Here is a 14,464-nt window from a genome sequence, read left to right as displayed (position 1 = left end):
CACATCTCCTGCTGCTGCTGTCAGAGCCAGGGAGATCTAAGGCCACAAGCAACCAGGCTTGTTGCTAAAATAACCAGGGGGCCAACAACCTGTCACGTTCAAGGAGAAATGATTCTGATCAGAATTACTTGTAAAGGAAACTTCAAAGACGGGACGGTTGATTCTACAAAGGGGGAACTATTTCCAGGGACACATGGCGTTTACGAGTGCCATTGGCTTCTACAAGCAAAGTAGTATGCCAAAGCATGCTTGAGCATGTGACTGACTGAGCATGTGGGGACTGTCCAGAGCGACAGCAGGGGGTGCTGGTTACAGTGCTGCATGTTTCTGATACAGAAATACTAGAGCAGTGGTTCTCAACCTGCGGGCCGCTTGCTGACCAGTCAGCACACTGCTGCGGCCCGTGTGACACACACTACCTGTATGGCCCTGAGGGTATGTGTATATATATTGTGTGGATGCAGCCCACAGAACACACAGAAAGCTACATATGTGGCCCACAATGGTAAATAGGTTGAGAATCGCTGTACTAGAGTAACTGAGAAATGTTACTAGTGGGAGTGTAGCAGCATATTCAAAGCCAGAAAATGTAGCTTTCAAAGGGACAGTGTTCTCCATGAGTGTCTCTGTGAAATGTTTTGCTTCCTGGCTCCGTTTTAGGAGTTTTTCACAAAACCCCAGAAGATACCCCCTCTGTCTGCAGTGTGGGGCTGAGGGACAAATTTCATGGCCTTTTTACAGCGTTCCCCAGGAAGTAAATGGAGCATGCCGGAGCGAGAGCCGTGTATGAGTCTGCATGTGTGCCGGGCGAGAGCCCTGTATGAGTCTGTGTAACTGCCATGGGCTCTGCCTACCAGCCACTCTGAGAAAGCTCAGCAAATGTGAACTTTTCCATAAGGTCTGTGACTGGAAATCATGGATGTGTGATTTATGTGTGGCTTGATGAATGATTTATATCACGTGAGGGGATGATTTAGGTAGAAAATACATCCCCTCTTACGGAATCTGTAATGAAGAGTCAGTTCTTATTCATTTATTTCTGAAGCTGTTTGAACTCAGCGTGTTTGACATAAATCAAGTCTAATTGTCATTTCATGATTAATGAACATATGCTGGCCATTTTTCTTCATAATTAAACTTTATGTTCAGTTCATGTGACAAAGCAAAACAAGTTTAGGCTTTGCCAGGTTGTGTGGCTTTTCCAGGTCTGTGTATTTAGGAAAAAGTGGCTGGTTTTCCAATGGCCTTGAATAGACCCTGCTGGGCACGAGCACATGTAATTCGAGTGGAGACTCCAGCACGTTGACCTGACCATTCAGCCTGTGCAGAAAGTCAGTTTTGTGTCCAGCTGTGGTGTAAAGGGGACATTTCGTTATGAATATGGCGCCTTTTGGCTTGTCTGCTTCAAACATCGACTGAGATCTGGGGTGGAATTATCTGAGAAGCAGGGACGCTGTTCGAAGGGCAGCTATCGTGTCCAGTGTTGCCTCAACTGCAGGGACAGCTACACATCTGCCCTTCGAACAGTAACTTAACCACCCAACAAAATGACAGAGGAAAGTGAATAGCTGTCTGTATCTTTCATAAATCTGCAAAACAGTCCCAATAGTTTAAAAGCCCCAAATCTATCTGGGTGTTCCAGCTCAGGGATCCATATGGTCTACATCAGTTCCATCCAGTTCACTAGCTGTGTTCTTCTTATTTCAGGACATAGACAAGTTTGGCAACGAGATCACTCAGCTGGCTCGCCCGCTCCCTGTGGAGTACCTAATCATAGATGTAAGTATTCGCTGCAGTATTGAGGCAGAGTTCCTTTTGCATCACCGAACCTTCTGAAAAATCCACAAAGTCTGAAGGTTTTAACTTGAGTTTGCTTTCTTTAAACAACTCTTTAAACCTGAGAGTGCAGCAGTCAGCATGCTTTTGTGTGAGTGCAACACTCGGGGGTGGGTGGTGATGTGGTGCCAGAGAAATGCATTTACTTCTCCAAAAGGCGCTGCCTGGAGTGTCTTATTGCTGTTATGAAACAGAATTTATCCATCAAATGAAGGAAGCAGTAATGGATATGCTGGGCATTAAATCACTGGGAGCTAATTAGAAAGCTCCAGTTGTCTCTTTTGTAGCAGTGATTAAGAACACTGCTCATTCCAGTGATGAGCAAGCTGGGTTTGTACTATGAAAAGGCCTACAGCTCCTTCATTGCCAGTTCCTAATGCTTTCATTCTGGAGACTGAATCCTAGTTGCAGTTCTGTGTTCAGGTCCCATCTGCCCACCACTGAATGTGTCCCCCCAGGGAGCAGTGTTGTTTCTTGGGCTATGCATCCTTGAGTGTTGGGAGCCAAAGGGCAATTGGTCTGAGAGTCCTGCCTGCCAACACACTTGGGAGCAGTGTTAAAACTCTGCCACTGTCTTTCAGTTTTAATGGGGGCCTTTCCTGGATGGGAGACTGGGAGGCAGATAATTCAGATGACAGAAAATATTGCGGGAGTGGAGGTGGTGCCACCAATGATTAAATCCATTCAAAGCGACTGGTCCACTCCAGCTGGCGCTAGCGTGAATACAAATGTCCCAAGCTGCCCCAGGAAACCCCAGATGTGGGGAAGCAGGTGGACTGGAAACCAAACACTTGCTCTTCCTCTTTGTTGGGTTTTTTCCGTGGGGTGTGTTACTTGTCAAAGCTGCGTTTGGGCTGAAGACTTTGACACGTGATTCCTGCAGTGAAGTATTGCGTTTGGAACAGTGGGACCCATTGTGTGGAGCCCATTCCAATTGACAGCACTGGAATGTATTTATTACCCCGGCAGTAAAGGCATCTGGTTTTGGACTACCTGGGGTGTAATTAAGATGAAAACAGATTGACAGAACATGCCCTTAGGAGGAGTCTGGAATGATGAAAACTGAATTTCTGAAGCATCTTTTTAAAAAATAAAATAAAATAACAAAACCCCTGACCAAGTATTTTTCTGGCTTATATTGCAATGGATGTTATTTCTGCACCTTTGGTGTCAACTACAAACCGCACACATCCCTGGTTGAAAAGCTCTTTGTTTATAAGACTTTAATAGCCACAGAATCAGAGTACAAAGGCACCTTGCCTGCCCACCCGTTCTTCTGGCCCACCCACCACCCTCCTTCCAAGTGATGTCAGCAGCAAAGAGGAGGAATATTAGTGAGTCCCAGGATAGTGCGTACAAAGCTCAATTTAATAAAATGCACAAGGCCAGAAGCGGATGGCAAAGTGTTTGTTTGAGCAGTACATGGCTCAGTTCCACCCATAAGAACTTAGGAGCCCACTTGCTCGCATGTGAGGCATGTGGTTTCTGAGCCATATTCTCCCCTGCATTTGGCGAAGTCCCCACCAGCCCAGTGACGGTATTGGGGGGCCTGGGCTAGCTGACCAAAGAGCGTATCGATGGCAGGGGATTCCAAGATTAGGAGGAGACTCGGAAACCCTGCATCAGAGAGGGGCCTTGTCCTTTGCTGGAATGGCTGATTCCAGTGGCAGAAAGGTGCACGAGATTAGAGACGGGCTGGAGATCCTACTTGGATGCTTAAGCAGTTGGGGAAGTCACTTACCATTTCGATAAAAGCTTGTATCTGCTTCAGTGCTTTTGCTGCCTGTCGTGCAGAGAAAACCTTGTATTTGGAGAAGTGATCTGGGAGAACTCTTTCTTCGTTTCTCAGACGGCCCCAAGTCCCAGCTGCAGATTTCAGTAATGCCTCCCTGTTCCTCTCTAATCCAACCTCCTCGGTGTAATTCTTCCAGTGCATAAAAAGAGCCGGGTACAAGTCGCCAGCCTCAGACACACAGTTGTCGGATCAGTGGGGGGGAGGTCTGCTGTGCTTCCACAGGCTATCTGAGCCTGCCCATTTTCAGGAGAGAGTTGGATGCCACGCTCGCTATGTTTATGAATGCTGGGGCCAGCCTGGAAAAGGGAAATGTTGATCAAATCTCCTTGGAAATGGGAAAAAGGCTCTAGAAGTTCCACCTAATAATCACTGTGTGGCCTTCATGGCTGAATGCTGCCCTGTGAAGTGCACAGTGTTTCTCAGCCATTGGAGGCAGTGGGCCTAGGTCTCCAGTACCTGGGAACCAGGCCTGGCCTGTCTACTCAGCATCCCAGCACTGTGCTCTAATAGCTCTTCCTTGGATTTTTAGATTACCACAACTTTCCCCAAGGATCCAGTTTACACGTTTTCTATTTCTCAAAATCCGTTCCCTATTGAGAACCGTGACGTGCTGGGAGAAACTCAGGTAAGGAATGCTTTAAAGTGCGTGTGTCCTACCTATACAATCGTACACATGGATGTAATCTTCTCCATGTGTCCCTTACACTAAGCCCTCTGAAAGGGAACAGCAGAAGAGAGACTGCAGCAGCTGTTCCACTGAGTCGTCTCCTCATAGTTTGATCCACGTTTGGCAATATGCTCAGCAAAACTTCCCTCTCTGAATGCTTTGCACCTCCCTATAAATCATCCCTTCTGGATGTGCCAATCCGCACCCATCCCAGTGATATGAAGGAGGCCTCTTTGCTTGCCAAGAATTGCCTCTTGCAAGTAACGTCTAAAAAGGAGCTGCCAGTCCCATGGTGTTTGTTTGATCAAGAATCAGTCGAGAGTGCATCCTGTATGTGACAAACTGCACTGCTTCCCCACACTGCCGGGGTGGGTCAAACAACATGAAGGGCCTACAGTGGCTCCTGGGTTTAGTGCTGACACCGAGAATGCTGGCTGCTTTATGGAATGGTTTTAAAAAGCTGAACTGTTCATTACAGAAAGAGGCAGCTATCAAATTACCCAAGCCACATGTGAGCTGGCAAAATCAGCGGGCATTTTGGGTTACTTGGTAATAGTAATGGTCTGTCCCTCTCAAAAGGGATCTGCGTGGAAAGTAGCAAAGATTTCTTCTGAAATAGTTGGACATAAAATGAATCAGAAGTGCATAGTCCCTGCACAAACACAAACAAACTCCTGCAGAAGCTGTGAGAGAGCCAACTAGAACGTATCACTTAACAGGTCAGGGTTTTTGCTGTGTAGAGGAGTAGTCAGCGCTGTGCGGGCTGTGTGACTGTACGGTTAGAGGATTCCTCACCCCTGACCCTGGCCTTCTCCCCCTTGCTGTGATGCATTGGCCTCTTCTGCACCTGGCGAGCCTACTCCACTTCAGCGCAATTGGCTGATGGAGGCTTCAGGGGGCATGACCCTGCTAGCCAGCTCACTGTCATTCCGGACGGGGGCACCAAGATTCCACTGGGACATTATCTTCCCATGGCCCCTGTTCCTTCACTGCCCCAAACTGGCGTGGCTCTGAGATGGGGGGGTCTGACTTGCTGCCATTCCGAGTGCTCCAGTGTCTGGGCTCAGCTCTCTATGCCCTGGGGTCTTTCAGATGTCTAAATCATTCCAGATTCCCTTTCTCTGGAAATGTGAAAGGCTGCAATTCAGTCTGCAAGGCTCTCTGATTTCAGGATGTCAGTGAGCATCGCAATTGTGTCTATTGATAGAGGAAGGAATTTTACCAGTATCATCTTTGTCAGTGTATCTGAATGGAAAAATCAAGTTATCACATTGGGGTAAGGAAATATGACTTCTGGATTGTTTTTCTTCCCCTTTCCAATCTCTGCAGGACTTCCACAGCTTGGCCACGTACCTATCTCAAAACACTTCCTCTGTTTTCCTTGACATCATCTCTGATTTCCATCTGCTCCTTTTTCTGGTCACCAATGAGGTCATGCCTCTGCAGGTATGTAATCGAAGACCATGATTTTGGCTAATGACAAAGGCAGATAGGGCTCGCAGTGAGCATCACATTACAGACTGGCACTAAACTCCTCCTCCTCCAGAATCGAGGCAGAAGCATCAGTCGCATGTGCGGTGGAAAGCGCCATGTGTCTGTTGCGCCCAATCTGAGTTCTCAGACCCAGCTTGTTTGCTGGTTTATCCATAGTTCCTGCTGAGAACATGCAGCTTGACAACTGTCTTTCCTTCTCAGTGACCCTTTTGGTTGGTGGTAAGAAGCTAGATATGTCTGAGTTCTGGAAGTCCTGCTCCGCCTCTGCATGGTGGTGGCTGTGAGAGCAGGGTCCCAGGCGGGACACAGCCGCTTGGCTCCGGCTCGGATAGCTGGAAAGGTTTAAAAGTATTGGAATCAGAAATTCCTGTTATAATGATAACAAGATCAGTCTCACCAAATCTATTCCAGGACAACTACTTCCTGTCTTTGCAGCTCTGGCTGTATTGGCTTGGCACTAGGAGCTTGGCTCCGTATCAGGCGCTCCGTTAACATCTGCACCACTCATATTTTCCCATTTGTAAATAACAGACCAACAAGAAAAGCCACGTGTTTTCCAGAAGCTTCGAGAATTCCACAAACTGAGCATGTGTAGCCCAGCTGGGCTGCCAGTGGGCAGCCGGAGATCAGGACCAATCAGGGGGATTTTGTGTGTGTTGTGTTCAGAATTTTGTCCAGAATTTTTTGTTTCTCTTTGTGATAAAAGTGTGAGTGAGCCTTAGCTCTCTTGCAGGTTCACTGCAGCAATGGGCAGCAGCTGCCATTCAGGGGGGCCGGTGGACTGGCTGTTTTAACTCCCTACAGGTGATCTAGTGCTCCTGAAATGAGATGGCTAGAGCCAGACCTAATGTAGGTAGGCACCATACAAGTTTCCCCTGTGTAAACCTACCGATACACCTCAAAACTATTGTCCAAGCCTTCCTGCTATTCCTGCCCTGGACCTCGAGTAAAGTCTCCGTTTCTTGATTAGGTGTATGGTGGCTTCATCCAATTCTGCTAAGTTTTACAGCCTAACATTAATACAAAGTTACTAGATACTTCTGGCCCACTTTTCTGTGCAGAGGGGTGCAACAAGTGACTTTTGGCTCCAGCATATATTCATTTATAGATTGTAAAGCCAGAAAGGACCACTGTGATCATCTGATCTGATATAGACACGCCCTGAATTAATTGCTCTAGCTTCTGTTTGGCCAAGTGTCGGGGTATGTCAGCCCTGGGGAGAAACTAGAAGCTGGGAAGGTCCGCTTGCTTGTGTCCCCAGAATGGCACCTTTGTAAAAGGGTGAAAGATCAAACTAAAGGGTTTGGGGTTTTTTTAGAATTCCTGGCAGCCACTGGGGAATAAACTCACTATGGAGCTTGGAGTGCTGGGGGTAGGGGCTTGCAGGAGCGCAGCCCTGGTCCGTGTGCACTGGGTTGAGACTTGTGTGCTCTCTCGTATAGGACAGCATCAGCTTGCTGCTGGAGGCAGTGAGGACCAGGAACGAGGAGCTGGCGCAGACCTGGAAGAAATCGGAGCAATGGGCCACCATTGAACAGCTCTGTAGTGAGTCCCCAGAATCCTGTGACTGAGTCACATCTCCCTTCCAAACCAGCAAGGGGGGGCAATGAAGCAGTTTGCCTGGGCTGGCTGCCGAGTGGCAAAGCCGTGCACCCACGGGACAGAGTGTGGGAATGAGCTGGCTCCCAAGGCCAGCAGGGGCTCAGAGCCCTGGGGTCCCAAGCAGTACCCACCTCCTGGGCCAAAGTCAGGAGCGCCACTGGAGGGCTGTGGCGTGAAGCAGAGCCCCCCAGTCCTCGTGCTTTGCGGCAGGGAGGTGGCCCTGGAATTGCTGGTCTGAGTGCTGTTAGACTGGCCTGATTTACCTGAGCCAATCCTAGATCTGTGAGACAGAAGTACTGAAATCTCTGTGTGCCCTTGTCTGCCTCAGTCTCCTGCCTGGGATAGGTGTTGTGACATCACAGCGGCAAGCGGTCTGCCATGCAACGACCCACCCCGTTTGGTCAGACACCTGCTGATGCTTAGCACAGAACCCAGCCCACTGTCTGGGTGCAAAGGCACAGGCGTGGGGAATGCAGGTTTAGTACCATGAGCTTCTCTGGCCTCTAAGCTGAGGCAGGAGAGACTGCTGGTTTTAGACTCGGAGGTCCCAAGGTCAGGCCCCGCCGCTCCCCCTCCTGCCTCCACTCCTCCCCTCTTCCCAGCCTTGAGCTCTGCTCTGTTTCTCCCTTACAGGCACAGTTGGAGTCCAAGTCTCAGGGCTCCATGAATATGGTGCCATGGGCAGTTCAACACATGCTGCATCCTCAGCCATGTGGGCTTGCCAACACTGCACCTTCATGAACCAGCCTGGCACAGGCCACTGCGAGATGTGCAGCCTTCCCAGGACCTAGCCCCTCCTGCTTGGAGCAAGGGGCAGACTTAAAAATACAGAGGCAAACCCGTTAAAAAGCAGGATGGTTTCTCACGCCCCCTTCCCCGTAACCATGCGCCACAAGGGGCAGACCAAGTGAGGGGGGGCTGCCATGTCTGTGTCTCCAATTGCAGGACTCTCGGCACTGTCCTTTCCGGGCCCTAGCGATAGGGAGGGGAGGCCAGCTGGCTGCTGGTGGGATTTCATCTGGAACGCCCTGCGCTGTTAGCCCGGCATGAGGAGACCCTTCGCTTCGGTGTCCACACACTCAGCTCCCCCGAGATCTCCCTGCGCTGTCGTCCTCTGACTGGCTATCCTGCCCTCTCCAGGGGCTCTCTCTAGGCTTTGTGCTGCCGTCAGAGGCTGATCCAGTTAGACGGCAGCTGCTTCTCCCTCTGAGCTGAGCGAGCTCCGGTGCGCAAGGCAAAGTGGGGTGGCTGGGCTGGCCATTTCCACAGGTGCATGGCAGCAAGGGGCTGACCTCCCTCTAGTAGCTTGCATGATGTGCAGCTCCCCTATGCCGGCCTGGGAGGAAGTGATGTTGTAGGCATGGCTTGGTCCCACAGCCGCTCTTAGCAGGGGATCACTGTCCCCCTCCCCAGCACTCCTCCTCCAATGCCTGGTTTGTTTGTCAGCGGTCGGCTCTTCTCCAGTGGTTTTCTGTAGCCCTCGGTGCCTGACTCGGCTGAGCCTCCACCATAATTACAGCGTTGACTAAATGGTCTGCAGCTGGAGGACGTACGATGCGCACCAGTGCTGGGCCAGGAGCAAAGCTGCCACGCCCCAGCACTCATCTGCAGTGCTTGTGGTCCTCTTGGCATCTGAGTGGAGAGCTGGCGTCCCTTTGTGTACCCAAGAGCCCTGTCCCTCTTGGGTGACCCCTCACTGCAGCCCAGAAGCACGGTGAGCTGCCTCTCTCCACAAAGCGGATTTGGCAGTCGCGTTTCGGCTCTCCCCTGCCTAGGGCCATGGCATCCTGATTGAAAGGGCATGCGGGGCAGGGTGGGCTGGGTCTGCTCCTGCTTGCTAGATCTCCCAAGGGCCAACGAACAAGCAGAGGGAGCTCGCTGTCCCAGACCAGAGGTGGGGCTGGGCGCCTTGGCTTATCGCTTTTGTTAAAGCGGTGGGTGGGCAGCCTGGGCCCATGGGGGCAGCCGGCCCAGCTCTGTGGAGCAGGCATCCTTTCACTCACGCCTTTCTCCCACCATAGGGTGCAAGCCGGGCACAGCAACACAGTGCATGTTCCTTCCATTACCACAGCCTTGCATTTAGTGCCGTCTCCTCCATCTGCCAGCCCCTGTGTCGCCCCTTGGGGGCTGCCCTGGAGGAGCTGCTTCCCTTGGCCATCTCCCCTTACAGAGTGAGGCTCTGGCGCTTAGGAAGCAAATGTAACTTGTAAGTCCGCTTTGCATTAGCAAGTGCAGGGCCTGGCTCCAGCACAGACAAGGCACCCGTTCTGCATTAGACCCCCCCAGGCCTGGGCTGGCTTCTTTTCCTTTTGGCTGCTTGGTAGTTAGCCCCAGTCCTGCAGCCAGAGCCCAGGTGCCCAAGCAAAGGGAAGAGCCCCACACCTTTGTTTTCAGCAGCTGATCCGCTCCACTGAAGCTAAATGAGCCCCATCGCAAACATGCAGCATGTTCCATCCTTCCAACTTGCCTGCGTCTGCTCGCAGCAGTCCAGTCTTGATAGGTGCTCTTTAGTGTCTGACGTTCAGAGCTGGCCTTGGGGGCCACAGCAGGGGTGTTTGTGGGGGCCAGGCCACAATGGGCAGGTCTTCCACTAAATCACCACTCTCTGCTCTCCCTTTACATTTAGACCCGTGGTGGCGGCGGCTGCTGCTGCTCCTGTTTTTAACCACACTGGGGCAGAATTGCAGGTCTTGTTCTTCCTCTGCTTGCGCATTAGTGACCTTAATAGCATCCCAGCTGGCCAGCCCCTGAGCCCGGGCTAGACGCGTCTGTTAGCATGGGGAAGTGCCATTTGAAAGCCTGCCTTTCCCCCTCCCGGAGTCTTGCTGAGGTGGTGTCTGACCCTCTGCGACCCCACTGTGGCATTTTGGCCTGTTTGCTATTCCCGGAGCAGCACCCGGCCCCTGGGGTTCGCTGCCTCTCTCCAATTGTACTCAGTCAAACGCCCCAACGTTTCCTGGGCTGCATTGTAAGGAATCCCTTCCCAGCTGTTCAGAGAGGCCCTTGCTCTCCTTATCCAAAGAGAACCATGGTGGCCATCAGCAGCTCGGTTGAAATGGGAGGAGCGGGTCCCCTTGGCAGGATAATGCTGCAAGTTTGTTTCCTCCCAGACTGATAGGGGAACTAGGACTGGCTGATCATAATGGGTCAAACACCCTTGGTACCCCATCAGCCAGGGCTCCCCCTTTTCCCCTCTCCAGGAGGCCAGTAGTGGGGTGGGCAAGCTGGGGGGAGGGGGGAACGACACAGTTTGACTTCTCACAGCTCATCCCTGCACTCTCCATGGCAGTGCGGATGCATCCCACCCCCTTCACTGCAACCCATGAACAGCTGGCAGGAGTGACATGGTTTCCACCCTTCGCAGTGGAAGGGTCCTTCGCGCCATCCTGCTGCTGTTTGAAGAGTAGTCGATTGCTGCCTGGCTGTGTTTGCCGGGAGGGCAGGCGGCTGTCTGTCCGTCTCTGGGTTTGTGTGTCAATCTCCTGGGCCATGGTTGCTCTTGCTTTTCTGTGCGCTTCGGCTTGCAGAGGTGTGCGTGTTGGGCGTGGACTGGAGTTACCTTAGTTAAAGCCCTGCAAGTAAAATCTAATAAAAGCGCCTGAAATGTGAACAAAGCTGCTGGCCTCTGCTGTGTTTATTGGCCCACCCCAGCCGGAATCCTGCGTGGTTCTCTGACCCAAGCTGAGCAGCTGCCTCCGGCCTGTTTGCCTGTGTGTGCCGCTGCTCGGTGCGGAGTTGGCAGCAGTGAGGCTGTGCGGCTGCGTAGGCTGGTGGGGGCACGAGGGGTTGGATAGCCAGGCCTGTGTTGTCAGCACGTAAAGACACGTTACCGTGGGGCCTGCACCAGGCAAGGGCAGTGGGTCCTGGCTCCCAAGGAGCATCCTGCACTGTGCCCCAAGGAAGCTTCGTCCAGCAGGTAAAGAAATAATCCAGCCCTCCCCGCTGCACAGCCGCCTCCTGCCTGCAGGGCCTGGGAGCAGAGCAACGGGGCTGGGGCTCGGGGAGCAGCTCACCCGCGGCTAGGGGATCCAAGGAGTCCTGCCTTTGTGGGGAGCAATTCTGCATCCACTTCTGCCCACGGGCCAGTCTCAGACACCCTGAAACTTGGCCCCTGCTGTATGTGGCATAACCACAAATGGAAATAACGCTCGTCGGTGATCTGAGCTGAACGGCCACAGGGGTGGGGGAGCAGAATAAAGCCGCTGGATGGTGAAGTGGGGCGAGAGCGGCTGGACCAGGTTAGTTCCCCACTCCCCAACAGGGCACCAGCAGCTATCTGCTTCGCCACGGCCCAGGACTGGAGTAGCCGGGACAGCTGCCAGCTCGGAGGCAGGTGTCTGGCAGTGCTGTGGGGATCCTGAGCCGGCAGGGGAGGACTGACACAGCCTAGGGATGGGAGCCCAGGGCAGAGGCAGCAGGGGAGGCAGCTGGGCTTCAGGGAGCGAGGACCGGGAGCCAGTCCCAGCCGGCCTTCATTTGGGTCAGCTGGCATTTTAAAAAGGGAAGTGGTGGCTGGGGTTGGCGGGCAGTGGGGAAGGCCTGGCCCGGGGCTGGGGCAGAAGAACAGCCTCCTTGGCTAGCTCAGTAAGACCTTAACCCCTGTCTGGCCCAGGCCACCTGCCAGCGCTGGGGAGCTGAGCTGGCTCTGCGGCCGTGCTGAGTAGACGGGGCAGCGTCCCACTCTGCCACCCTAGCAGGAGGGGTTAGAAGCCTGAAAGGAGCCAGGCCTGGGCCTCAAGATGGGTGACTTGTACCTCTCCTCCTGCAGCCGTCGGCAGGCCTCTGCCCCTCGGGACATGGCCCGATGCTGAAAGGAGGGTACGATGGCTGCTTTCCTCCCCGAGACGGTGGCGGGAGCTCTGCGGAAACACTGGCCTTGCTGCGTGGCAGGGGCTCCCCAACCGCACTACTAGGCCACTCGCCTGCTATGGTCGATCCGGCCCCGACTGCCAGCGTAACGGGGGTTTCTTCCCCTGCTGGGCCCTGGGGGGGAACAGGCTGTGAGCAGGAGCTTAGAGCATCCCCAGGAGCCATGACGAGAGAGCCTGGGACCGCCCTCGTTCACGGGCGATGGGCTCTCTGCTGTGCACTGCAGGGTGGTGGCAGACCGGACCCCACCCAGGCACCATGCCTCCCGGCTGCCTCCCCGCTGCCCCTGCGACCCGCAGGACGGGTTCAGCGAGCGACTGGTGCCCAGGGTGCAGCTGCGCTAGGCTGCACCGTGGCAGTGGAGGTTAAAACCCAGCTGGCCCGAGGGAGACTGCTCCACAAACCCTGACTTAGCTCCACAACGTGGTAGCTACGAAGCATTTTGAAAGTGGCTTTTTCTCTGATCGTTACGTGTAAACCACCCCCACCCCCTGCAGCCCCAGTGCAGCCGTGAGCCTGGCTCACCAAGCCTCCGCCCGCAGAGCTAAGCCTCCCCTTGAACGCTGGAGGGGACCAGCTGCACCAGCCTCAAGCTGGGAGCCAAGGGCAGAACTTGGGTGTGTGAAGCTGAAGTTTTGGTTCTTGGGGTGGATTTGCGGGGTGGGGGTGTTGGTCACGTCCTTTGCAAAAGGGAGGGGCAGTTGCAGCAGGTGAGGGCTGAGGTATGTGGGCATCATCTCTGGTGCTCTGCCCCACAGTCACCACTCTCCCCTGCAGCTGAGCTGAGGGGGGCTGCAGCCGGGGTGGCAGGAGCACCCACGGTTCATGCAGAACGAAGGCACTAAGGTCCGAACCTGGCCTTTGCGAAGCCACGTCCATGCTTGGGGCCTCCCCCAGCTGCCCACAGCAGTGCAGGCTGGGAACGCAAGTACAGGCTGGGCACCAGCGCTGGGCAGAGCAGAGCCGAATAGGGCTAGGCGAGATGGTGCCTCTTGATACGGCTTTCAGGGGCGATGCAGCAGTGGTGGGAACCCTTGAGGGGAAAAGCCACCTGCAGACGCAGGTGAGGCGCTGTGGCAGGAGGCTATGGGGCAGCCTCGTTTCACACCGTGGGGTGGCCACTGCGGGAGAGGGGCACTCTGCTGCCTTGAGCACACACAAGAGACACCTGGTCATTTCATGGCCCCCGTTGTGTGCAGAGCTCTGCCCAGAACAGAGGCGACGACGCGGCTGGAGTGGGCACGGCGGGGCCGGGTGGTGCCATGGTTCTGGGCACCAAATCTAAAGCTATCCGCGTGCAAGGAGCGGCATGAACTGACAGGGCAGCGAGACGCTTCACAGCACCACAAGCCATCGAGGAGAATCACTCCCCTTGCCATCAAAATGCTGCTGTCTCTGGGGTGGGGTGTGGCGTTATTAGAAGGTCAGGGGAGTGGCCGAGGGCAGGAACCAAAGGACCATCCCTTCTCCAGAGCATGAGGCTGTGGAAGGCAGCATGGAATCAGCGGGGCGAAGGCTGAAGAGGAGGCCCAGAGTTCTTACAAAGCAGCCCGGGAAACCTTTAGAGTGCAAGTGACCAGATGCCCCCCTCGCAGCCCTTCTGAGCCAGGGCCACCCTGGGCATGGCTCTTGGCTCCTGATGTGCCCACCCACTTGCCAACCCCACTTCCTGCAGCCCTGGCTTTCTCCCTCCGAGTCTCCCCTCTGGCCTGGCCCGGCCTGGGAACCTGCCAGCAGGCCCCAGCCCAAGGTTCCAGCCATTCGTGCCTCCTTGGCATCCCGGGGGTTCACAAGGGCCTTGGCTCCTCCAGGGATCCCCGCAGGCTCTGCCCTGTCCGTGCTGTACCCGGCGTAGGGGCAAAGGGTCACTGCTGCTGTTAACTGGACTCCTGGGAGGTGGCGTGACCGTGTGCCAAGGCCAGAGTTGGTGCTGGGTTGGAGGCGGGATGAAAGCTCCAGCCCCTCGGGTCAGGACAGACTCCCCCCATTCCCCCCTGAAGTCAAACCACAGCAAAGGCTGCTGTAACCGCAGCGCTGCACCTCCCGCTGTTGCCGTCTGCTGTGCGGTCTCCCCAGCCAGCTCCCACCGCCCAGGGAGGGGCCCACGGCCATGCTCCGTGCTCTCCCCATGGCTTCCTTTTCCCCAGGGAGCAGGAAACGGCAGCTCGCAGGCCCCGTGGCAGGCCAGGCGGATCTGTTTG

The 14,464-nt window shown here is 54.3% G+C and overlaps 1 protein-coding gene across 1 annotated transcript in view; it reads left to right on the top strand.

Moving 5' to 3' along the window:
* NPLOC4 (NPL4 homolog, ubiquitin recognition factor) overlaps positions 1-11,008 on the top strand; it is a 42,211-nt gene extending 31,203 nt beyond the window's left edge. Inside the window, exons 13-17 of the mRNA XM_084647108.1 lie at positions 1,708-1,779; positions 4,161-4,256; positions 5,628-5,744; positions 7,235-7,337; positions 8,028-11,008. Coding sequence (XP_084503234.1) covers positions 1,708-1,779; positions 4,161-4,256; positions 5,628-5,744; positions 7,235-7,337; positions 8,028-8,185 — 546 coding nt within the window. The 3' untranslated portion in view covers positions 8,186-11,008. The remainder of the gene's footprint in view (positions 1-1,707; positions 1,780-4,160; positions 4,257-5,627; positions 5,745-7,234; positions 7,338-8,027) is intronic.
* The last annotated feature ends 3,456 nt before the right edge of the window (positions 11,009-14,464 follow it).

Source organism: Lepidochelys olivacea (assembly GCF_965140295.1).
Source record: "Lepidochelys olivacea isolate rLepOli2 genome assembly, chromosome: 14".
Lineage (NCBI taxonomy): Eukaryota > Metazoa > Chordata > Testudines > Cheloniidae > Lepidochelys > Lepidochelys olivacea.
This window is presented reverse-complemented; position numbering and strand designations above follow the sequence as displayed.